Source organism: Microcebus murinus, chromosome 16 (assembly GCF_040939455.1).
Source record: "Microcebus murinus isolate Inina chromosome 16, M.murinus_Inina_mat1.0, whole genome shotgun sequence".
In the NCBI taxonomy this organism is placed as follows: Eukaryota; Metazoa; Chordata; class Mammalia; order Primates; family Cheirogaleidae; genus Microcebus; species Microcebus murinus.
In genome coordinates, this window is record NC_134119.1 from 67,331,872 (window position 1) to 67,355,714 (window position 23,843).

A 23,843-nucleotide genomic window follows, 5' to 3' on the forward strand; every position below is an offset into this window, starting at 1 on the left:
TGGGTACCCTTTCGTGGTACTGCAGTCCCTCAAGGAAGACCCCCAGGGGCCCCAGAGGGAGGAAGGGACCTTGACTGCACCTGTCTCCCAAGCAAGATGAACTTCCTGGCTATAGGAGCCCAGGCACATGGCAAGATGTACTTCCTGGCAGGCACCTTCCTGGCAGGAGGAGGGCTCCTGGCTCACCTCCCCGCAGCAGCCTGGCCACACCTGCTCTAGAAAGCCAGGTAGAGCCTGGGTGGAGTTCTCCAGCCACCAATGCTGGAAGGCTCAGGAGGTTTCAGTGGCCCTGAGTGAAGAGACCCAGAGGGAGCAGGGAGAGCTGAGCCACCTACAGAGCCGCCCTGTCACCCACCGCTGGATTTCTCCAGCCAGGACCAGGTGAGAGAAGGCGAGGGGTGGGGGCGGCAGCTTCCTCCTACCCTGCAGCACGCAGGTTGGGGACACATGCACGCACACACACGTACACACACACTCCAGGCAGAGAGCAGGGATTTGGGGAGTGGAGTCTCAGCCAGCCACTTGTTGGTCTCTGGTCCCCTCTGGCATGCACCCCCACCTCAGCGCCTCCAGGAGAGGAGGGCCCACGCCTGGGCAGCCAGGACCCTCCTCCTCTCTGCCTTCCTCCCTGCACCTTCAGCCCCTCCCCCCCAGCCCAGGCCACCAGCTTCCTCCTCCCTCCTGTCACTGTCACCAGAACCAACCTGGTTATAGTGCTGACAGAAAGGCCAGGGCAGTGGGAACGGGCTTGTCCTGTTCCCGTCTTGGGGGCTGCTGACCCCGGGCAGACTGGTCCTCTGAGGCCCCACCTCTGAGCCGGGCCTGGTCTGGGGAGATGCTCCCCCCCACTCCCTAATTCCATCCCGAGTCCCTGCTCCTGTTCTGGGCCTGGGAGTGAACGTGAGGATTTCAAGGTGACAGCTGCACATTTGTGTCCTAAACTCCCATGTCTTCCCCAAAGTTGCGATGTCTGTGACTGCTTGTGCAGAGAATCCGCAGGGAGGGCTGGAGGGGGGGCAGCAGGGCGTTTACCTGCAGGGGTGAGGTAGGGAAGGGCTTCCTGAGCTAAGGGACAGGAGGGCGCTGGGGTATTTCCTGGGAACAGCTGGTGACAAGTCAAAGTAGGGCAGGGCCGGCTGGAGGCTGGGATTCTGTCTTGAGGGGTGGGGAGCCCTGGCAGGGCCAGCACACGGTGAAGGGACAGATTGGGGGGGGAGCCAGGTAGCCGGGTCCAGGGGAGAGGATGCAGCCGGGCCTGGAGTAGAAAGAAGTGGAGACAGGGGGGACCCCACTCTCCTGGGGGCACTGGAGACCCGGTTCCTCCTGCGAAGTTGGGGCCCTTCTGTTCTGGTGGCCTACTGCAGTCTCCCAAGGCAGACCCCCAGGGCCACTGGATGGAGGAAGGGCCCTGAGGTGCCTGATGCAGCTGTAGGAACTGGGAGCGGATAACAAGCTGGACTTCCTGACCTCAGGGGACCAGGGAAGGCCCAGGCGCCACCCCTTTGCCGGAAGCGGCACAGCCCCAGATGTCCACTTCCACGATCTGCATCTCCCCAGACTCCACCCCCCCAACTTCGGGCTAGTGGCTTTTGCAGTCTCCAGCTGCCATCTGAGCACCCTCCCCGGCTCCACCACACCCCTGGGGCTCCTCTCTCAGCCCCTGCCCTGGGCCAGTCTCTGTGCTTGCTTCATTGCTGTAAAATGGGCAGGATGTCGCCCAATTGCAGAGTTGTTATTAACAGTCTATAAGATGATGCCATCGATGGGGCTGGTGGGGTTTGGGGGATCGGGCTCACACGGCCCTGGAGGGATTTTTATCCCTGGTTTATGGACAGACAAGAGCACTGAAGCACAGAGAGGTAAAGGCCCTGGGTCAAGGTCACACAGCTAAGCGGAGGCTCACGATTACCCCCCACAGGGTTTCTCTCCAAACCTAAGTGATTTGCAGTCTCAGCGCAGCTCCCACTCTGAGACTCGGGGTCTCGCTCTGCGAGGTTCCCACCTTTCCTGCTCCCCTTGCAAGCTTGGTCAAGGTCAGCCCATCCGCCTTCCTGGGTGAGGAGGGAGGGAACAACCAAGGAGGCAGAGACGTTGTTCTTAGACATTCTGCCTTTCTTTTTGTTAGGGTGGAAAGACTAGCTGCTGCTCACTGCCCACGTGGAGAAAGATTTCTCACGCAGAAATTAAGATATAAAAGTTCAACATTTATTTTATCTTCTTAGAGGAGAGAGACCGAGAGAAAAAGAGAAAGAGGGAAGGAAAAGAGGAGGTGGAAAGAGAGCAAGGAGGTGGCCAGGTGACTCCCTGATTTCAACGGAAGGAAGAGGAAAAAAAACAGTGACATGTCACTTGCTAACAAAAGCGGCAGCAGGTAGATGACAAAAACTGCAAAGATGTCAAAGTCCAAAAGCTGGTTTCCTGCCTTCCTTGTAGAGGGATGACCCTAGGAGATGTGACTTTGCCCTGGAGATATGGTTGACGCTGTAGCTTGTTCTGCTGCTTACTCAGCAACTCTGTAAAAGCAGATTCTCAAAAAAAATATATTTTTTTTTGAAAGAGAGACATTGACATCTTTTTTCCGTCCATTCAGCTTTTTCAGAAGCTGTGCAAAGCAGAGCTCTTGCGGGAGAGAACTCATAGGATGGGTCTTTAACTGTGACTGGGGAAATTGGGGGATTAGAGATTCTCCTATTACTTTCACTTTTTACCCAAACCAAGCTAGGTTTTCAGTCTTTCCCTTTGCCGTAAACACATTCGGAGGGGATGTGATGTTCTCAGTGCAGGGGCTCAGGGATCAGAAGGTTTGATCGTGAACGTCTGTTCTTCCGCTATGTCTTTTTCTTTTTCATCTACCCGGTATCCAGAAGCGGAGACCAGTAAAGTAAGACAGGGGACGTGGGGAAGGAGAAACAGGAGACCGGGAGGTGTTGGCAAGGACACAGTAAAGTAAGACAGGGGACGTGGAGAAGGAGAAACAGGAGACCAGGAGGTGTTGGCAAGGACACACGCAGAGTGGGAGCCAGGCGAGGCACTGGGCACAGGGGTGACCCGCCTGCCTTCTGCGGCGTCCCCTGCCCTCCCGCCCGCCGTGCCCAGCCCAGCTTCCCGGGTCTTGTGGTGGCAGATGCACAGGAATGAGAGGGACACTGGCCCTCCCTTCATAGAAGGGGGTGTAATGAAGAGACCGGCCTGGAGAGAGACCCGGAAGCAGGAAGGGGTGGGGACAGAGCAGGGACAGGACGCGACCCAGTGGAGACACGTCCTCCTGCCTCCTGCTTCTCTCCCCCACTCCTTCTCACTTTCTCTGTCCCTCCTCTTGTCTTTCTCTTCCTGTCTCTGTTTCTTTCTCTCTGTCCTTGTCTTTTTCTCCATTTCCTCTTTCCCTCTTTTCTGATCTCTGTCCCCTTTTTTCCTCTAATGGAGAAAAAGTAGTATCTTTTCCTTTTCGTGAGGCACCTATAAAGAAAGACAGATTAACAAGATAAAAGCATAACAAATTTATCTAATAAAAGTATTACCTGATGTGGGAGCCTGTAGAAATGAGGACCGTGGCCAGGTGCAGTGGCTCACGCCTATAATCTCAACACTTCAAGAGGCCGAGGCAGGTGGGTCCTTAAAGACAGGAGTTTGAGACCAGGCTGGGCAACAATAGTGATACCCCATATCTACAAAAATTTTTTTTTAAAAAATTAGCTGCTTCCAAGTTTGTTCTTAGTCAGAAAAAGATAAAAAAAAAAAAAGAATAGAAGAAAAAATTAAAATTTTTTTTAAAAAATTAGCTGGGCGTGGTGGCAGGTGCCTGGAGTCTCAGCTACTCGGGAGGCTAAGGTGGGAGGATTGTTCAAGGGTTTCACTGTACTCCAGCCTGGGTGACAGAGTGAGACCCTGTCTCAAAAAACAGAAAGAAATGAAGACACAAAAAAACAGGGAAACCCGTGTATTTTTATGGTTAGGTTCGATGGGGCATGGATAGCACGCAGAAGGACGCTTGGACAAAGGGAGTATGATCTAAGGGTAATAAACTGGGGGGACGTGGGCAAGACCTGTTTGTCCAGACGCCTCTCTGTGTCCCTGTGTCTTCAGAGCTAAAGATAATCCTAGGATAGGAAGGGCACCTCAGGGTTGATGATCCTATGACCCACTTCCGTGGAGAAGGTCAGGAAGACCTTCCCGCTTCCGCTGTTTTCTCAGATGCCAAGGTGACATATTTTGGAGCAGCATGTCGAGAACCTCATTGCTTCCTTTCTCCCTCCGTCCCTTCCCTCCATCCCTCCACCTTCCCACAAGCATTGGTCCTGTGCCTGGCAAATTCGGAGCCAGGCAGAAGAGCCACGTTCCCTCCTTGCCCTTGAAGTGCTCAAAATCTAGCTGGAGAAAGGAAGAGAGAAACACCCAGAAGAAGTGGGAAGAAAACACGAGAGAGACAGAGCAGCAACTTATAAATCAAAAGCAGGGACGTTGCAATGTTGGGGCCTATGCCAATTTTTACCTGCTGCAATTAGCTCCGAGGACCACACCTGGATACCTCTGGCAGCTTCCCAACCAGGTCACACCCAGCTCGACTGAGCCCCAGTGTTCTCTTCCTGGGAACTTCGGCCAATCCTCTGACCACGAACACAGGCCTTGGACTGCGCCAACTGGAAGCCTTCTGTCTCTAACCTACCTTTGTGCAGAGCCTCCAGGACAGGGGTCCTCAAACTTCTTAAACAGGGGGCCAGTTCACTGTCCCTCAGACCGTTGGAGGGCCATTGGAGAGTGTGGCGCACATTCCACACATGTGCATTGTGGCCCAGGAAGAGTCAGTCCGCTGCTAAGGAGGACAGGCAGCCGAGGCAAAAAAACCAAAAAAAACCCACAAAAATACCCCGGGGGCCAGAGAAATGTCCTCGGTGGGCGCATGTGGCCTGTGGGCCGAAGTTTGAGGATGCCTGCTCCAGGATATGCTACTATTAAAGCCTGCTCCTGAGAAAGAGGGGGTTTTTTTGTTTTTGTTTTTTCTTTAAGACAGAGTCTCACTCTGTTGCCCTGGCTAGAGTGCGGTGGCTCAGCCTAGCTCACAGCAACCTCAAACTCCTGGGCTCAAACAATCCTGCCTCAGCCTCCTGAGTAGCTGGGACTACAGGCATGTGACACCATGCCTGACTAATTTTTTCTATATATATTAGTTGGCCAATTAATTTCTTTCTATTTATAGTGTTAGGGACCGGCTTCCTGCACCCTGCCAGGCAGACGAACAAAGACACCAAGGATGCAATCACTCAAGAGGAGCTTTATTTTCTGGCTAGCCAGGGTCCAGGCCCTAGAGTGCCAGCGCAGTGGTCGCTCTTACAGGCAAGGACCCTGACCAAAGCTGGGGCTGCCCTTTTATCCCCCCTCCCTCTTGAACACCCGCGCTGCACAAGCTGATTGTGCGGTTAGTCTTTAAAATGATTGGTGGACTGGTAGCCCCGCGGCAGCAAAGGGGCCTTTCTCCCTTATCTGGCACCGTACCTATGCGTCTAGCTGCAAGCAAGCGATTCTCAGAAGCAGAAATATACGTTTAGCCGATAGCTCTACGTTTGGGCCCCAAGCTAGCAGTTTCCAGAAGCCGATTACTCCTCCCCTGGGCCAATTTTCTGTTATCCGGGCTCGCACAAGTGAGCCAGCAGCTTTGGGCTGCAACCAGGCCCTTACAATAGTAGAGAAAGGGTCTTGCTCTTGCTCAGACCGGTTTCGAACTCCTGACCTCGAGCAATCCACCCGCCTCGGCCTCCCAGAGTGCTAGGATTACAGGCGTGAGCCACCGTGCCTTCCCTCCTTCCTTCCTTCTCTTCCCTCCCCTCCCTCCCTCCCTCCCTCCCTCCCTCCCTCCCTCCCTCCCTCCTTCCTTCCTTCCTTCCTTCCTTCCTTCCTTCCTTCCTTCCTTCCTTCCTTCTTTCCTTCCTTCCTTCCTTTCCTTGTTTCTTTTGTTTTTGTTTTTTGAAACAGGGTCTTGCTCTGTCACCTGGGCAACACTGCAGTGGCATCAGCCTAGCTCACAGCAACCTTAAACTCCTGGGCTCAAGAGATCCTCCTGCCTCAGCCTCCCAAGCAGCTGGGACTACAGGTGCACCACCAACCCGTCTGGCTAATTTTCTTAATTTTTTTTGTAGAGACGGGGTCTCGCTCATCCTCAGGCTGCTCTTGAATTCCTGGCCTCAAGTGATCCTCCCTCCTTGGTCTCCCAAAGTGCTAGGATTACAGGTGTGAGCCACTGAGCCTTTTTTTTTTTTGAGGCAGAGTCTCACTCTGTTGCCCAGGCTAGAGTGAGTGCCGTGGCATCAGCCTGGCTCACAGCAACCTCAAACTCCTGGGCTCAAGCAATCCTCCTGCCTCAGCCTCCCAAGTAGCTGGGACTACAGGCATGTGCCACCATGCCTGGCTAATATTTTGTATATATTTTTAGTAGGCCAATTAATTTCTTTCTATTTTAGTAGAGACGGGGTCTTGCTCTTGCTCAGGCTGGTTTCGAATTCCTGACCTTGAGCGATCTGCCCACCTTGGCCTCCCAGAGTGCTAGGATTACAGGCGTGAGTCACCACACCCAACCCCATATTCTCTTTTTCAACATCACCTGCCATCTGCCTTCAGGGTCTTACAGTAAAGATTGAATGAACTTAATCGGTACAACTTGATTGGCTGAGAGAACTTGATTGACACAATTCATGTCTTACAGCCAGCCTACACTCGTCAAAGGTCATGGCCAATGAATGGATAAGCTACCATGGAGCTGAGTGTCCATCTCAAGTTCAATCGGCTATAGCCAACAGGGTAGACAGGTCACGTGATTGAGTCCTGGCTGCCCAGAGCAATTTCCCTCCAAAGGGGAGATAGGCAGAGCATGCAAAAGGTGAACAGCTCTAGAAACCGGATCCCCAGGGAATACTGAGTACATATACTTGTACTCACCATCACGTATGTACACTCAAGTCTATAAACACCCACATTTAAACATACCATGTATATACACACTCCTGAATATACACACATATGCACACACACCATGTTCACAACCACTTATGCCATGTATATATACACACTCTTTTATGTCCACAATATTTGCACACTCAGACCCTACAACGCACACTTGTCCACTGTATGCACACAATTTTGCACATACCCGAATATACACAAAATGTATAGATATATACACATACATGTACACCGCGTATACACAGCCACCTGTGTAGACACACCCACCTATGAACACAGTGTGTTCACACCTGCGTAAACACACTAGAGTCAGACCATCACACACATATGCAAGTGTGTACCAAGTATTTACACACACGCAGTGAACCCATGCTACATACGCCCGCACAATGCCTGCGCACACAGCGCCCCGGCACCCGCCTCCCAGCTAACGCGGCCTGCTTTCCCTCCCCAGCAGCCATGATCAGCACTCAGGGACCTTTCCTCTTTCCCATGGCCCATGTCGTCCTCTTTGTCTTCACGGCTTCCACCATATTCCACCTTCAGCAGCGGCTGGCGAGGATGCAGCCTCCGTCGTGGGCGTCACAGGCGCCGGGGCCGAGGCCAGCGCCCACGCGGGCGCCGGGCGGCATCTGGACGATCAACGCCATCGGCCGCCTGGGGAACCAGATGGGCCAGTACGCCACGCTGTACGCCCTGGCCAAGGCGAACGGGCGGCCGGCCTTCATCTCCCCCCAGATGCACAGCTTCCTGGCCCCCATCTTCAGAATCAGCCTCCCGGTGCTGCACAGCTCCACGGACAGCCAGGTCTTCTGGCAGAACTACCACCTGAACGACTGGATGGAGGAGGAGTACCGCCACATCCCCGGCAAGTACGTGCGCTTCACGGGCTACCCCTGCTCCTGGACCTTCTACCACCACCTGCGCCCCGAGATCCTCCAGGAGTTCACGCTGCACGACCACGTGCGCGACGAGGCCCAGGCGTTCCTGCACCGCCTGCGGGTCAACGCGAGCTGGCCGGGCACCTTCGTGGGGGTCCACGTGCGCCGGGGGGACTATGTGCACGTCATGCCAAATGTGTGGAAGGGTGTGGTAGCCGACCGGCGCTACCTAGAGCAGGCCATGGACTGGTTCCGGGCGCGCTACGGCTCCCCAGTCTTCGTGGTCACCAGCAACGGCATGGACTGGTGCCGGCAGAACATCGACGCCTCCCGCGGCGACGTGGTGTTCGCTGGCGACGGCATTGAGAGCTCGCCTGCCAAGGACTTCGCGCTGCTGACGCAGTGTAACCACACCATCATGACCATCGGCACGTTTGGGATCTGGGCCGCCTATCTCGCTGGAGGAGACACCATCTACCTGGCCAATTACACTCTCCCAGACTCTCCCTTCCTCAAAATCTTTAAGCCAGAGGCAGCCTTCCTCCCCGAGTGGGTGGGGATCCCCGCAGACCTGTCCCCCTTACTCAAGCACTAGTGCTAGCCTGTCTTTAGCAACCCCTTCTCCTTTTCCGACTCCCCCAAGATCAGTTCCAAGGCATGAGAAGGACTTTGTTACATGTACAGAATGTATAAGTTTGGGCTGCAAGTAACACACGTCCCAGCCGACTGATTCGAGAACCACATTCGTGTGTCTCACACAAGACTAGAGATGGCCCAGCTCCAGGGTTAATTTAGCAGATCGACAAAGTCATGAGGAACACTAGCTCCATCCATCTTCATGCTGTGCCTTCATCTCCTCTTAGCCCAGTTGCCTCATGGTCCCCCAAAGGCTGCTATACATCCAGCTATCACATCCAGATAACCCCTTGAAGAGGCAGCAGAAAGAGGCTCATTCTTATCTTAGGTACATTTTGAAGAACGAGGGAAACCTTCCTAAGCCCTTCACTAACTTCTCCCCATAGCTCATTGGCAGGAATTGTCATTGCCCATGTGGCCCATTAGGAGGCAAGGCCAATGAGACCACTGGGACTGGCTTAGCCTCAGGTCTTGCAGCTGGGAAGTTGCCCAGCCACCTCTGAAGGACATAGAAACTTGCAGAAAACTAGGCTTTTACCAAGGAAGAAGGGGGAATGGCTTTAGAGTAGATAATGGGGTTGCCCCAAATGGTTGTGTAGGTTGTTCACTACACAAAGGCACCTGGTAAGGAAGGCAAGTGGGCTTAAACAGACCCAGAATCTACTCACCAAGCCAGATGTCCTTGGATCTGTTTCCACCCAGGGGCTCATTTTTTTCTAATTTGTCCATCCAGAAGGGGACCCTTGTTCCACTTTGCACAAAAGCGCCATATTGGCTAGTACCTGGTGTGCACCGAGACCATATGCTCCACCTCCGCAACCGTGGCTTCCTTGGGCCTGGGGTGACCATCCGTGAGAACACAGGGACCAGTGTGGCTCGGTGAACTTGAGGGCATTCCATTCATTATTTCAGTAAATGGTATGGCACATCCATTCCAAGTCAGGCAGTGAATACATGCCACCACATCCTTCCCTGCTAGACGATACATTTGTAACCATTACCCAGACATCAAAGACATGATATTTATCTAACCACCATTATGACAACAGTCATACTGCCAGATGGTCCCAAGGATTTTGAGGCTGAGATGGGAGGATCACTTGAACCCAGCAACCTGGGACTGTAGTTTGCAGGCTACGATTGAGCCTGCAAACAGCCACTGCACTCCAGCCTGGGCAACACAGCGAGACCCTATCTCTAAAAAAATTTAAAAAGTAAAAACTTAAGGTCTAGTGTGTTGGATCATGCTTGTAATCCCAGAAATTTGGAAGGCCGAGGTAGGATTGCTTGAAACCAAGAGTTTGATACCAGCCTGGGCAACATGGTAAGACCTCTACAAAAAAATAAGAAAAATTAGCCAGGCATAGTGGCACATTCCTATAGTCTCAGCTACTAGGGAGGCCAAGGTGACTTGCGACCACTTAAGCCTCGGAGTTCGAGGCTGCAGTGAGCTATGATTGTGCCACTTCACTCCAGCTTGGGCAACAGAGCAAGAACCTGTCTCAAAAAAAAAAAAAAAAATTAAAAAATGTGTGATCTCTCTTTAAAAAAATAATGACTTAAAACTCCAGCAATTTATTCCTTCCAGCAATTCTGTGGGTCAGCTGAGTGGTGTTTTGCTCGTATGGTGTTGGCTGAGGCCTCTCATGTAGCTGCATTTATGTGGAATTTACTTGGAGTATCAAGGATCTCCTTTGTGTTGGCTGTCTGGCAGCATAACCTGGACTTCCTCATGGCATTGCTTTCAACTTTTTGAAAAGCTGACATGTTTTTGGCAAGTCAAAAGTTTTGAATGTTCGCTGAAACATGCACTCTTGGAATCTTTATTTACCATGTAATGTGTCCAACTCCTGGAAGCAGCCATGTTGGGAGGAAGCACAAGCTCCACTGAGAGGCCACATGCAGATGCTTGTGGCTTCGCTGAGGCCACTTCAAGTCATTCCAGGCCAGGAATCAGAAGCCTCCAGATGATTCCACTGTCATGGCCCGTTTACAGGACAGAGGATGAACACAGAACAAAAACGCAGAACACAAAGAAAAACGAGGACACACATACAGACGGTTGACTCGAGTAATAATACACCGGGTCAGTTTATTTTTATACTCTAAAAAATTAAAGTTAGTTCCTTGTACATAACCACTCAGGCATTTCAGCAATGGCCATAAATTCCAGAATACGTAGCCTTAGGGAAGTAGATATCCCCTGGCTCAGAATTTCCAGGCCGAAAATAAATAAATAAATAAATAGTCTGTTATGCAGCCACAGATCATTGTAACTAAATAAGGTATTCTTCTGTAGCTGCAGATGCTTTTGTGAGTTTGGCATGGAGAAGGGCAGTAGGACTTTCCTACCCGACTTAAGATCCCTTCATATGCAAAGGCTCTGTGGCAGGTGGGGGGTCTAGTTATACAAAGGAATGAACTAGAGCCAGTGTGGCTGGAGCACATGGAGCCAGATGTGGGTGGAGGAGTTAGCAGGATCAGATTGTGACAGTCCTTGGGACCCATAACAAGGACTTTTTTTTTTTTTGGAGACAGAGTCTCACTCTGTTGCCTAGGCTAGAGTGCCATAGTGTCAGCCTCGCTCACAGCAACCTCAAACTCCTGGGCTCAAGCGATCCTCCTGCCTCAGCCTCCCAAGTAGCTGGGACTACAGGTGTGAGCCACCATGCCCGGCTAATTTTTGTTTCTATTTTTAGTTGCCTGGCTAATTTCTTTCTATTTATAGTAGAGACAGGGTCTTGCTCTTGCTCAGGCTGGTCTCAAACTCATGACCTTGAGCAATCCGCGCCCCCCCCCTCGGCCTCCCAGAGTGCTAGGATTACAGATGTGAGCCACCGCGCCCGGCCCATAACAAGGAATTTAGGTTTTGTTCTAAGACCCATGAGAAGCCATTGAAAGGTTTTAAGCAGGGAAATGGCATGATCTGACTTCCTGCGTGGCACATACCTGCCGTGTGGAGAGAGGGCTGTAGGCACGAGGGCGGAAGCAGAGAAACCAGTGCAAAGCTGCTGTGATGGAGGGCAGTGCGGTCACGGTGCAGGTGGAGAGAAATCTCATTTCAAGGGTCCAACAGAGAGTCCTTAGTGTCTCCCTGCCACCGATTCACATTCCCGAAAGAGAAATTCTGATAATCTCAGTTTTTTTTTTTTTTTTTTTTTTGAGACAGAGTCTCGCCTTCTTGCCCAGGCTAGAGTGAGTGCCGTGGTGTCAGCCTAGCTCACAGCAACCTCAAACTCCTGGGCTCAAGCGATCCTCCTGCCTCAGCCTCCCGAGTAGCTGGGACTACAGGCACGAGCCACCATGCCCAGCTGATTTTTTTTATATTATATATATCAGTTGGCCAATTAATTTCTTTCTATTTTTATGGTAGAGACGAGGTCTCGCTCAGGCTGGTTTTGAACTCCTGACCTTGAGCAAACTGCCCGCCTCGGCCTCCCAGAGTGCTAGGATTACAGGCGTGAGCCACCGCGCCCGGCCTGATAATCTCAGTTTGAGTCAAGCATCCACCACTGGTCAATTCCCTAAGGCCACAGGGAGGTTCACCAAATGCAGACCTGGCATCACGCATGGGTGAAGGAGTTCCTTCCAAGAGGAGGTAATGGGATAATATCAGGATTGGGAAGATTCTCCAAAAATGGGTACATAAGAAAAAAAAAACTTCCACTCAGGAGGCTGAGGCAGGAGGATCGCTTGAGCCCAGGAGTTTGAGGTTGCTGTGAGCTAGGCAGACGCCATGGCACTCTAGCCTGGGCAACAGAGTGAGACTCTGTCTCAAAAAATAAAAAAATAAAAAATAAAACTTTCCACTCACATTTCAGTGGCTGAAGCAAGTTGTGTGATCACACCCAACTTCAAATAGGTTCAGCAGAAGCACAACCACCACATGGCCCAGAATGTTTGTACACAGCTCTAATGACTACCTCATACCTCCTTGCAGGTTTCTCCAGTCTGTCTCGGTGGTTCTCTTGGGGTGCAATTATTTTGGCTTTGTACCCATAGAACGTGGTCTCACTATACTTCCTAGACTCACAGGTCTCTGCCTACATGACCCAGTGCAAGGAATCCTCTTTCAAATTTCCAGCTCTGGCCGGGCGTGCTGGCTCATGCCTGTAATCCTAGCACTCTGGGAGGCCGAGGCTGGAGGATCGCTCAAGGTCAGGAGTTCGAAACAAGCCTGAGCAAGAGCGGGACCCTGTCTCTACTAAAAATAGAAAGAAATTAATTGGCCAACTAAAAATATATAGAAAAAATTAGCCGGGCATGGTGGCACATGCCTGTAGTCCCAGCTACTCAGGAGGCTGAGGCAGGAGGATCGCTTGAGCCCAGGAGTTTGAGGTTGCTGTGAGCTAGGCTGACGCCACGGCACTCACTCTAGCCCGGGCAACAGAGTGAGACTCTATCTCAAAAAAAAAAAAAAAAAAACACAAGAAAACAAATTTCCAGTCTTATTTTACACAGCTTGAATTGATAGTGGTTGATGAATGAGGTTTGGCCATTAAAAAAATATGACATTAATTTAGTATTATTATTTCGCACTGGGTGTCTTAAATGTACATTTTAAAATGTACCGGGCATAGTGGCGCATGCCTGTAATCCCATCTACTCGGGAGGCTGAGGCAGGAGGATCGCTTGAGCCCAGGAATTCAGGGCTGCAGCAAGCGAGCTGTGATCACACCACTGCACTCCAGCCTGGGTGACAGAGTGAGAACTTGTCTCAGAAAAAGAAAGAAAGAAAGAGAGAGAGAGAGAAAGCAAGCAAGCACTTAGTGTCATGAGGCTGAGATTCACGCATGCTTGTGGATGCGTCAGTCATTCACTCCCTTTCCATTGCTGTGCAGTATTCCACGATGTGGATGCGCCACTCCATGTCTAATCCACGTGGCATGTGAAGGACATTTGTGATGTCTCCAGTTTGGGGCTATAATGAATAACGCTATTAGTGACACTTACATGCAAGTCTTCGTGTAGATTTTTTTTTTTTTTTTGAGAGACAGAGTCTCACTCTGTTGCTCAGGCTAGAGTGCCCTGGCGTTCAGCCTAGCTCACAGCAACCTCAAACTCCTGGGCTTTGGCCCGGTGCAGTGGCTCACCCCTATAATCCTAGCACTCTGGGAGGCCAAGGTGGGCGGATTGCTCAAGGTCAGGAGTTCGAAAACAGCCTGAGCAAGACCCTGTCTCTACTAAAAATAGAAAGAAATTAATTGATCAACTAAAAATATATATACAAAAAATTAGCCGGGCATGGTGGCGCATGCCTGTAGTCCCAGCTACTGGGGAGGCTGAGGCAGGAGGATCGCTTGAGCCCAGGAGGTTGAGGTTGCTGTGAGCTAGGCTGATGCCATGGCACTCACTCTAGCCTGGGCAACAAAGTGAGACTCTGTCTCAAAAACAAAAGAAAAACAAAAAAACTCCTGGGCTCAAGGGATCTTCCTGCCTCAGCCTCCCAAGTAGCCGGGACTACAGGCATGCTGGGCTAATTTTTTCCATATATAGATTTTTAGTTGTCTGTCTAATTTCTTTCTATTTTTAATAAAGACGGGGTCTCAATCTTGCTCAGGCTGACCTCAAACTCCTGACCTTGAGCGATCTTCCCACCTCAGCCTCACAGAGTGCTAGGATTACAGGCATGAGCACTGCGTCCTAGACATATGTTTTCTTTTTTTCTTTTTTTTTTGAGACAGAGTCTCACTTTGTTGCCCAGGCTAGAGTGAGTGCCATGGCGTCAGCCTAGCTCACAGCAACCTCAAACTCCTGGGCTCAAGCGATCCTCCTGCCTCAGCCTCCCCAGTAGCTGATACTACAGGCATGTACCACCATGCCCGGCTAATTTCTTCTATATATTTTTAATTGGCCAATTAATTTCTTTCTATTTTTAGTAGAGAGGGGGTCTCGCTCTTGCTCAAGCTGGTTTCGAACTCCTGACCTTGAGCAATCCGCCTGCCTCTGCCTCTCAGAGTGTCATATGTTTTCATTTCTCTGGGAATAATACCTAGGAGTAAGGTCTGCTGTGATATCCGAGAGAAGAAGTGATTAGTCCGGAGTCCCCAGTGAGGAAGGGCTGGAGGTCTGAATGCAAGTCTGGCACGGAAGATGGTTTTCTGGCCCAGGAGGAGACAGGCTTGCCATCTAGAGCACGAAGGTTCAGGGTTCCCATTCCCCCTCTTGTCCTCCCAGGAGTTCAGCCACCTGCCCTGGCCCTCGGGTCCTCATGGCCAGCCTGCCCGGTGTCTGGGAGTCCCCACTATCCACCAGGAGGGAGAAACGAGATTTGGGGAACAGCACAGGTGACAGCCCCACAGACCGAGAAGAGGAAAGCTGCACAGCCCCGGGCGGGATGCGACCCTGGTGTGCTGATGGAGGGCACATGGGTGGCCACAGGCGTTTGGCAAAGTAGTCCAAGTCAAAGGATCGGGTCTGACCTCCTGGTGGCCCCGCCCCGGTTTTCCCGAGGGCAGGAAGGAGGGACGAAATCTTTGGAGAAGGAGAGGGCGACAGAGGGCAGTGCGGGGAGCACACCCTTCCCTGGGGCTCGGGTCCCGCAGACACAGGCCAGGCGCCAGCCGCAGTCACACCCGCCCTGGCTCTCGCGAGGGCCCCGCGCGCCCTCGGCTCACGGCCGCCCCCTGCTGGGCGCGGGAGATGAGGGCGGCGCGCCGGCGGCGGGGCGGGGACCTGGCGCCGAGACAGGGGGAGGCGCGGGCACAGACTGCAGGGGCCCGAAGGCGTGGGGACGGAGCCAGCGGGGAGAGACCAGCCAGGGGCAAGTCGGGGAGAGACGAGGAAGAGATACAGACAGAATAAATGGAGGCAGAGTCAGGCGGAAATGGGGACAGGGAGTGGCCTGAGTCAGGCAGAGATGGGGACAACCCCGCCACACCCTTCCTGATCCTTCCAGAGCTGGCTGTCCCCTCCCCACCAGTTTCTAGCCCAACCCCGCAGCAGCCCCCACCTCCCGCCAGCCAGACTCCACAGGGCTCCCAGTCGCCAGCGACCTTCCCAACTTCAGATCCTTGCAGGTTCTCTTCCCTCTGCAAGGAGGCTGTCTTCCAGGAGGTCCCTCCAACCAACTCCTCCTCGTCCTCCTCCTTTAAGTGTCAGCAAAGATGCTTTCTCTGACCACTTTTCCCCACTCCTTCCCTCTTCTGGGAGTGGGGGACCCACAGTCCTTTGTGCCGCTGCCACTAATATACTTATGACATTGCACTGTGGCTCTCTCTCTGTTTGCAAATCTCTGGGCTTCGGCAGAGCACAGAGTGAGACTTTTGGTTTTCTCTCTACTGAACCTCATTTAAATCCCCACTTACGACAATCCCCAAATGTGTGACACTGGGCATATATGTCACTCCCTTTCTCTAATCTCCAGTCATCTCATCTGGAAAGTGAAGGTGACAAATCCCACCTGATTGGTTTGGAAAACTCAAGATTGCTTTTGCCTCCTGATAATAACATACCATTCATTCCCTTCCCTTTTTGGTTGTAGATCTCTGAGGTCCACCAGAGTTCACACACATGGAGGTGCTAGAATTGTCCATCAGCAGCTAATAATGGTGACTGATATTTACCTGCACATCCCACGTGCCGGGGGCCAGTTTGTGGACAGTCTTGGTGAGCACTCTCACCCACACTGGGCTGAGGTATAGATGAGGAAACTGAGGACAAGAAGTCACTGGCTCTAGGTCATATCCCACATGTGTGATCTGCTGTTCTTTTGCACCTACAGTGGACACTGTCACAATGTCAGTGGCCCTCCCAGGTCCCCTCAGATTCCTCTTATCAATTCTGTGCACCAAGCCCCCAATTTTCTCTGTGTGTTTGGTGTATTAATCATGCCTTTTTATTTTCTGAATTTCTGCTGCTTTGACGTCTCTGGGCCTTCCTCACACCGTGGGGACTGCCCCTCCCAAGGCTAGTGGCAAGAGAACTCACTGTGAGCACGCCTTTTTTGTGCAAACCAACCAATCAGAGCCAAACCAACCAGAGCCCACACCCTGCTAACTTAAAAATTAAAAGATTTATAAATTTGGAGAGGAGAGTTTTATTTTTTATAAAGGGTTACAGCCTGAAAAATCAGTCTCTTGTCTAATTAAAGTTGTGGTTATGGGTTGTGGAAGAGGGGGTGGGGTTCAGTGTCTGGCAGTGAGCTTCAAATTATTCAATATTGCTCATTTTGAGGCCAGTGTTTGTTTAGCTGTTAGAGAAAAAGAAAAACCTTGTAGCAGTTAGAACATAGTTTATTTTTGAAGTGTAGGGGGTGCATGACTTAGCCCTTGCCTGGCATGGCCTTAGGTCTTCTTTTGTTTGGTATCTTATTGCACAGTCCATTCTGCTAGTCTTATGATCTCTATTTTAACATTAATGCTGTTCAATTGTTGGGTCTAAACTCCAAAAAGGAGGGGGTGTAATGAAGAATGCCTGACCTCCTGTCCTGTCATGGCTGAGAACTCAGTTTTTCAGGTTTCTCTGGGGTCCTCTTTGGCCAAGAGGGAGTTCCATTTAATGGTTGGGGGGCTTAGGATTTTATGTTTCGTTTACAATCCCAACCACCTCCTTTATTAGTTCTTACATTCTGAGCCACTACCCACCTGTGCTAATTACCCCGGGACCAGACACCAGAGTACTCAGGACAGTCTCTATGTGCAGGGCATGCTGAAATTATTGAAACTAGCCTATCCTAAACCTGCTTACCTTGCCTCATCCTTTCCTTCCCCTAGAAACTACAACAAAGTCTCTCACCCATGGTCCCTTCCTTTCCCTGTCTCCTGACCAACCAGTACTTCCCATGTGGCCCTTGATAGCATAGGTGTCCCCTACCTTTGGGATCTGTGAGTTTAACAAACTCTCTTTGCAATGGAGACCATCTTCTGATCTGATGGTCTTGTCTTACCTGAATAATAATAAAACCCACATTTTAGAACACTTTGCTGCTAATGGCTTACCCTGTGACCTTCCCAGAACTGCCCTGGGGCTGGAGGTACGATGGCCCATGACTGACTAGAGGTGGGGTAGTGAGAAGTCTCTGAATATGGCCCCCAGTGACCAAACCCTTGATATTCACACAACCCTCCCACATTCAGCCTGCACTGGCTTGACTTGCCTTAACCAATAGGACATAGTTGGTGGAAGTGACATTGTGCCAGTTCCAAGCCTAGTCTTTAAGAAACAGGTAGCTTCTGCTCTCTCCTCTTGGAATGCTTGCTCTTGGGAGGACTGAGCTACCATGTAAGAAGTCTCCTGTTGGAGACACCACACAGAGAGGGACAGCGCTGATGCTGCCTGGGGAATGAGACAGGTCCAGATGTCTCTACAACCCAGCTGGGTCCATCCTTCTAGCCATCTCCACCAAGTTGTCTGATACATCTTAGTGCACCATCTTGGATGTCCCTGCCCAGTTGGGCCCTGAGTTGACTGCAGCCTTAGCCAACATCATGTGGAGCTGAAGAACTGCCCTGCTGAGCCCAGTCAACCAACCCATGCAATTTTGAGTGATCATAGATAGTTATTGTTTTATGACTCTAAGTTTTGGGGTGGTTTGTTGTTCAGCAATCATAAGCCCAAATGGGGAGACACAAAGGCCCAGTTCTATGTGCCTCGGGGTGGGAAAGACTGTGTAACTTAATTTATGCTCCAGAGCTCCTCACATGATCAGGCTGAGTTTGGGACTTCACCTGAAGTTGCTTCTTGCTCTTCTTCTTCCCCTTTGCTGTCCTGTTTCCCCAACTCCCTTAATGGTTTCTCCTAGGAGCACTTCTTTAATAAATCACTAGCACATGAATCTTGTGTCAGGTTCTGCTTCCAAAAGAAGCTAACTTCTGACACGAGGCTTCTGATTTCTCATCTCCAACTAGAACCCAAGGGTCTGGCTCCCCTGTCCCCCCTCCCCAGCCTTCCCTGCTCCTCTTCTGCTCATCACCACCTTCCAGGCTCCCCAGACAACAGGTAGCTATCTACTGGGTGGCAGGGCTGGGGGAGGTGGGGATAAAAACATCCATGAAGTCTCTGAAGAAAGCAGCAAGCAGCTTGTTTGCCCTGGCCATACAACCATGAACAGGGGTATATGGTCAAGCAGGCAAAGTTCAGGCAGTCCAGGGCCAGGTGGGGATGGGGCTTTTCTCTAATCCTCTGTCAGTAGGAGGAGCTCTGCTGGATGATCCATCCCCATCCTTGGGGAGTCTCTCTTTGTGACCTGTCTACCCCCACCAGTTCTTAGTCTCTGGAAGCCCTAGAATCCATCACCATGGATCCTCCAGCAAGTCCCACAGCCGGGTGCTACTGGAGTCAGATAAGTCAGCAGAGAAGATGCTGGGGGCTGGGGGGCCAGAGCCCAGTGGAGGACCCCCACTCAGGGCCTCCAGCCAGTCCAAGGAGTCCGTGGGGCCTCTGGGAGAGGGGGATGAGGAATTCGAAGGGGACGGGAGCAAAGAGGAGAAGACAGATGAGAGGCCTTCAGAGTCCGGGGAGGGGGACAGCACGTTGAAGGAGCAGGGGAAGTCCAGGGGCATGGGGGGCAGCTTGTCTGCAGGGAAAAGAATGGGATGTGAGCGTAGGAAGTTAGGGATCCAACGCCAGCCTTCTATTCCTCATTTCCAGGAGTCCAGTTTCCCAGCCCACTCCTCCCTCGGAAGCAGGAGCCCAAAACCTTAGCCTCCCCCTCCCCCAGATCTAAGAGTTGGGCCCTTACCATCAGGCTCCACCTGATCCTCCAGGATGTCATCGATGCCCCGGTTCGGAAGCAACTGCGGATGGGCAGACTGGGCATGAACCCGGGACTCCGGCCTGGAACCTGACCGGAGACCCCTAGCCCGGCTTCGACCCGCACCCCCTCACCTGCGCCCTTCGGATCGCCTCCTGCAGCTCCTCCTCCAGAGTCAGGGCCGCTGCGGTCGGTGCTGAGGAAGATGTCAGGGCTGGAGCTGCAGCTGGAGCCGGAGCCGGAGTTGGAGCCGGAGCTGGAGCGGTCACAAGGGTGTCCCCAGCATTTGGAAGAGGTGGCCTGAGAGAGGCTGGATTTGACTTGACCTAGAACCGCCAGGGCCAGAACCTATAAGCCACGCCCACCGGGCGAAACCCCACCTACTAGCAATCTTTGGCTCCACCCCTTGGTCCTGTCCCAGCCCTTTGCTTGAGGAACCCTTTTTTGGCCTCGCCCCCTGTTCTGTCATTGGCTCCTTCTCCCTAAAGGTCCGCCCCTCCGGTCCTCTGAGTCACGCCCCCTCGCTTTCACCGCTTCTTTCCGCAGGGCCACGCCCCCACACTTCATTGGCTACTCTTTTCCGACTCCCCGCCCTGTCCCACTTTGCCTTCTTCCCATTGGTCCACAAGCACACAGCCCCGCCCTCACCGAGCCCTGCCGCCGGGCAGCTCCCAGAGTTTTAGGCCTGAGGCGCGGCCAGGGAGCACGCGCGGGACTGTCCTCGCGCCGCGGTTTCACCCGCTCGCGGGGCGGGGCGCCGCCGCGCATGCGCTCCAGGAGCATGGCCTTGGTCCCGGACACAGGGAGGCCCCGCAAGCGCAGCTGCTGCCGGAGCTCGGAGACCTGGGGAGGGGGTAGGGAGAGGCGGTGCTGGGCGGGCTCCCGGAGCAGGCGGGAGTCGGCAGGATATATGGAACCGAGAACAGAGGGATTGGGGGCCTGGACTCCTGGGACCCTAAAAAGAATGGGACTGGGGATCCGATCTCCCGGATTTCCAGTGGAGCAGAGGCCGCCCACGGGGTCAGACTCCTGGGCCCCACCGAAAGAAAGCGCGAGCTCGGGAAGTCACGCCCCAAACTCACCGTCAGCTCCTCCAGTTTAAGGGTCTGAAGTTCCAACTTGTGTGGAGGAGGCGAGGGGCTGGGGGCTCCTGGCGGGGAGGGAGTGAGGGGAGTGGGCTTCATCCTGGCGATAGTGGTGACGGGGGACAAAGGTTAGATGGGGCACGGGGAGAAAAGGCGTACTGGGGTCCTCAAAGACAGGGGCTGGAGAAGATGCAGGAAGGTGATGGCCCAGAATTCTGGGTCTCCGACGGAGCAAACACATGGGGCTAGATTTCTGTGCATGGCAGGCGACGGGGGGGAGGAAATGAGAGCTCGGACTCTTGGGTCTGCAGGGACAGGGCCTGGGAGACTGGACTCTTGAGTCCTGGGGAGGGCAGAGGATTTCGAGCCAGACTCCTCTGGTCTCGGGCTCTGGGTTTGAGGGACGAGAATGCTAGGACCTGAATTTCTGGGTCCTGGGAGAAGAGAAACAGGAGTCATACCTAGGATGTGGCTGCTGTGGGTTTGTCCCTTCCCACAGAGGTGGCCTGGGAGGACCCAGGGCTGACCCCTCTTCGGCTTGGGGGTCTAACCTGGATCCTTGTCTCGGTTCTGGGGGCATGTACTGGTGGTTCATCAAATTCTCCCTGGGCTTGGACTCCCTCCAACGCTGGGAGACCTTGAGAGACTCCTGAAACAGCAGGTATGAGGTGCTGTAACTCAGAGCCACAGGCAAGGTGTGGGGTCAGCTTGGCATCGCTAGAGAAGAGCAAAGGGGCAGCAGCAAGGGGGACCAAAGCTAGACTCTTAGAAGGACTTCTCACTCCAGTGGAAACTCACCTTCTTTGGAGACCTCCAAGAACAATATTCTGGCTCAGGGAGCAGGACCCCAGGGCTGAAGAGGAAAGGGGCAGGGCCCGAGGCTGAGGCTGGAGCAGGAACTGGGCCTGAGGCTGAGATCCACGGGTCTGGATCGGAGACTGGAGAGGCACCAAAGGACCCTGAGAGGCCTGCAGGCAGCAGGCCAGGCAGGGAGGAGCAAGGCTGTGCAGAAAGGAGGCGCCCGCATGCGGGAGCCCGGCCCAGGGAGCAAAACCCAAGTGGTGGGAGCTGGTTGCTGGGACTCCTGGATCTGAGGGCCAAGGCGCTGGGAGCCTAGATTTTTACATTCTCAAGAAAAGCAGAAATGATGTGGGTCACCAACGGGGGTGTGGTGGCTGAGGATCGCAGATATCTGGGGTTTGCTGGGACAGGGGTGGGGTCTGCACTCCTGGTTCTCGGGAGAGGGAAACGCTGAAAGCCACATCCTGAGCTTCTTATCTGTGCCAAGAGTGGTCTGGGCACCTCTCTTCCCCAGAGAAACAGGATCTGGATTCAGGCATCTCCTTGGGGTGGGAAAGCTTGAGGAGCAGGAAGCAGGGCTCCTGGGGGCGGGGGACCTGGACTCCTGGGTCCTTGGGAAAGGACAGGATGGGATTTCAGGCTGTCCTGGGGCATAGGGACTGAGATGCAGGAACCAGTGAGGGCTATGTGGCAGCTGTACTGCAGGGTGTCCCAGGGGAGTGGGGCCACCATCCCCTCCCTTTCAGGGCCCACACTTACTCGGGTCCTGATTGCGTCTGTGGATCCGAAGCTGGAGGACTGTGGAGAGAGGAGGGAGGTGGGAGGAGGAAGGCGGGAAGGGAGTGTCCAGGAGCCTGGCCTGGAGCCTCAGTTGTTGGCGGAACACTCGTGCCCAGCCCCCTTACACACCCGGAGCAGGAGCAGGCGGGTGGGCGGGCAGCCTGCTCCCTTTCCTGGGCCTCCTGCCTGCTCCCTGCCAGCGCCTCGGGCCTGAGCCATTCTGGGGCTAGGAGCCAGGTTGCCGGCAGGAGGCAGCCCTGGCCCTGGCTCCACCTGCCCGCTTCACGAGCCTGTGCCCACCCCACCTCTGGCACAGTTGCCATCTTGGCAGCTTGGCACCATTTGCACCTTGCTTCCTTTCCTCTGTGCACCCCGCTTTGCACTTGCCTGCTCCCGTGCTACCTCTGGGTCTTCCCCCAGTCGCCCCTTTCTGCACACGCACCCTTTAAGCACTCAGCTCCTTGGGCTCTAGTTTTGCACACCTGCCACTTTTGTGCACTCATGCATTTTTACACACTCTCCGTGCTTGGCTCATTCTGCCTCCACACCCACCCAGCCATGTCAACGCTTTCACTTGCACACTCAGGACTTGCCCCCCAGTTTGGAGCAAGGATTTCCCTTTGCACACTTCTATGCACATGTGTACCTTTTTGCACACCTCTTGCTCTTTGGTTACTGGTGAGTTTTTACTCACCCAACCATGTAAGCACACTCGTTTGCACTCAGGTACCTTTTACCTACTCAGTGATTCACCCCCAGTTCTATCCACTTACACACTTTCCGCTTGCCCTGGGACCTTAAACGGGACTTTTGACACTTTCAAGCCTTGATAGCTCTTTGTCCTCACACCTGCACTCCCACCTGGTCCTCCAAAGTCCCAACTCTGCCCGCTTCTCCGCTTTGCACACGTGTTCAGCTTAAGCCCTTGTTCCTTTGCAGTGCCTGGTCCTCTTCACGCCCACCCCTAGCCACCCACTCCCCGTTGCTCCCCTGAGCATTGCACTAGCCATTTGCACACTCATTGATCCTCCACAACCTGATCCCTTTGCTGGGGCGTCCTTTATGCAAAGTGACCTTTTGCACAGAAAACACGTGCCTCCTGGGTCCCTTCCCACCCCCACCCCAGACTGGATCATTCTCAGGAAGCAGGATGGGACGCCCTTCCCCCCACCCCCACCCATGGAGAGAAGCCTCTCACCAGATCGGAACTTGGAGCGAATGATTTGCGAGCGCTGGGAGGAAGCCGCCAGGGTCATTGTCAAGGCTGGGGTGGGACCTGGACTGGGAAGAGGGCAGGGTCAGAGTGGAGGTCAAGAAGCTGCCCCTACATGTGAACTCAGCAGGGAAAGAGCCAGGAGTTAGGGATAGGAGTGGCCGTGGGCCACAACTTCTGGATTCCAGGGGGGAACTGGACTCCTGGTCTGAGAAGGAACTGAGGGCCCCAACTCCTGGATCCTGGGAGAGGAGGGACCTGGGGCCCGGGGCTCCTGGGACCTGGGGAGGGGGCACGGGGGTCGGGACTCTTGGGTCTATGAAAGGGAGAGAGGAGCGGCGCCTGGACTCCTGAATCTTGGAGGAGAAGGGGGTTAAGGGCGAATTCAGTACTCTGAAGAGACTAGATCCTGGATGGGGAGGGGAAGGAGGCCTGACAGGTCTCTGGGGAATAGAAGGGTCCCTGCGACCTGCATCTGAGAAGGAAATGATTGGGGTGTCAGCCACCAGGGGCTGTGGGAAAGGGGCTGGGACCAGAGAAGTGACAGAAGAGTTAAGCAGGGTCCCCCCTCCACCCTAGGGGCTTCTCACCAGGTGGGCTCGGCGCAGCTGTGCTCTGGGACCGGTCGAGTCCCGTGGTCTAGGCTGGACACTGCAGGCTCCGCCCACCAGCGTGGGACCGCCTCGAACCCCCCTTCCCGGGGCGTGCCGGGAGCCCATGGAGGGGGGGAGACAGGAGCCCCGCCTGGGACCCTGAGAAGGGGCGGGAGCACGCGCCGAGGAGCGGGGGTGGGAGGGGGTGGG

General features: G+C 53.6%; 2 protein-coding genes across 2 annotated transcripts; one reads left to right on the forward strand and one right to left on the reverse strand.

Annotated features, from left to right (window-relative positions):
* Positions 1-231: 231 nt before the first annotated feature.
* On the forward strand, positions 232-10,060 carry FUT2 (fucosyltransferase 2 (H blood group)). The gene is made up of 2 exons (XM_012754479.2): positions 232-381; positions 7,406-10,060. The coding sequence occupies exon 2, from the start codon at positions 7,411-7,413 to the stop codon at positions 8,425-8,427; it is 1,017 nt and encodes a 338-aa protein (XP_012609933.2). The 5' UTR covers positions 232-381; positions 7,406-7,410; the 3' UTR covers positions 8,428-10,060.
* An 8,416-nt stretch (positions 10,061-18,476) lies between these two features.
* MAMSTR (MEF2 activating motif and SAP domain containing transcriptional regulator) lies at positions 18,477-23,212 on the reverse strand. Its single transcript, XM_012754445.2, has 9 exons — positions 23,026-23,212; positions 21,807-21,845; positions 21,045-21,184; positions 20,708-20,895; positions 20,244-20,346; positions 19,810-20,004; positions 19,296-19,487; positions 19,150-19,204; positions 18,477-18,984 (listed from the first exon to the last, which is right to left on the reverse strand). Exons 1-9 carry the CDS (start codon positions 23,081-23,083, stop codon positions 18,701-18,703), a joined length of 1,254 nt encoding a protein of 417 aa, XP_012609899.2. The 5' UTR covers positions 23,084-23,212; the 3' UTR covers positions 18,477-18,700.
* Between the last annotated feature and the right edge of the window lie 631 nt (positions 23,213-23,843).

Coding starts and splice junctions, on each gene's coding strand:
- FUT2 (XM_012754479.2), top strand. CDS start 7,411: ATGATCAGCACTCAGGGACCTTTCCTCTTTCCCATGGCCCATGTCGTC.
- MAMSTR (XM_012754445.2), bottom strand. CDS start 23,083: ATGACCCTGGCGGCTTCCTCCCAGCGCTCGCAAATCATTCGCTCCAAG. Junction 21,185..21,806: donor CAGACGCAATCAGGACCCGA/GTAAGTGTGGGC, acceptor GTGCCTCTCCAG/TCTCCGATCCAGACCCGTGG. Junction 20,005..20,243: donor TTAAACTGGAGGAGCTGACG/GTGAGTTTGGGG, acceptor CCCCCTCCCCAG/GTCTCCGAGCTCCGGCAGCA.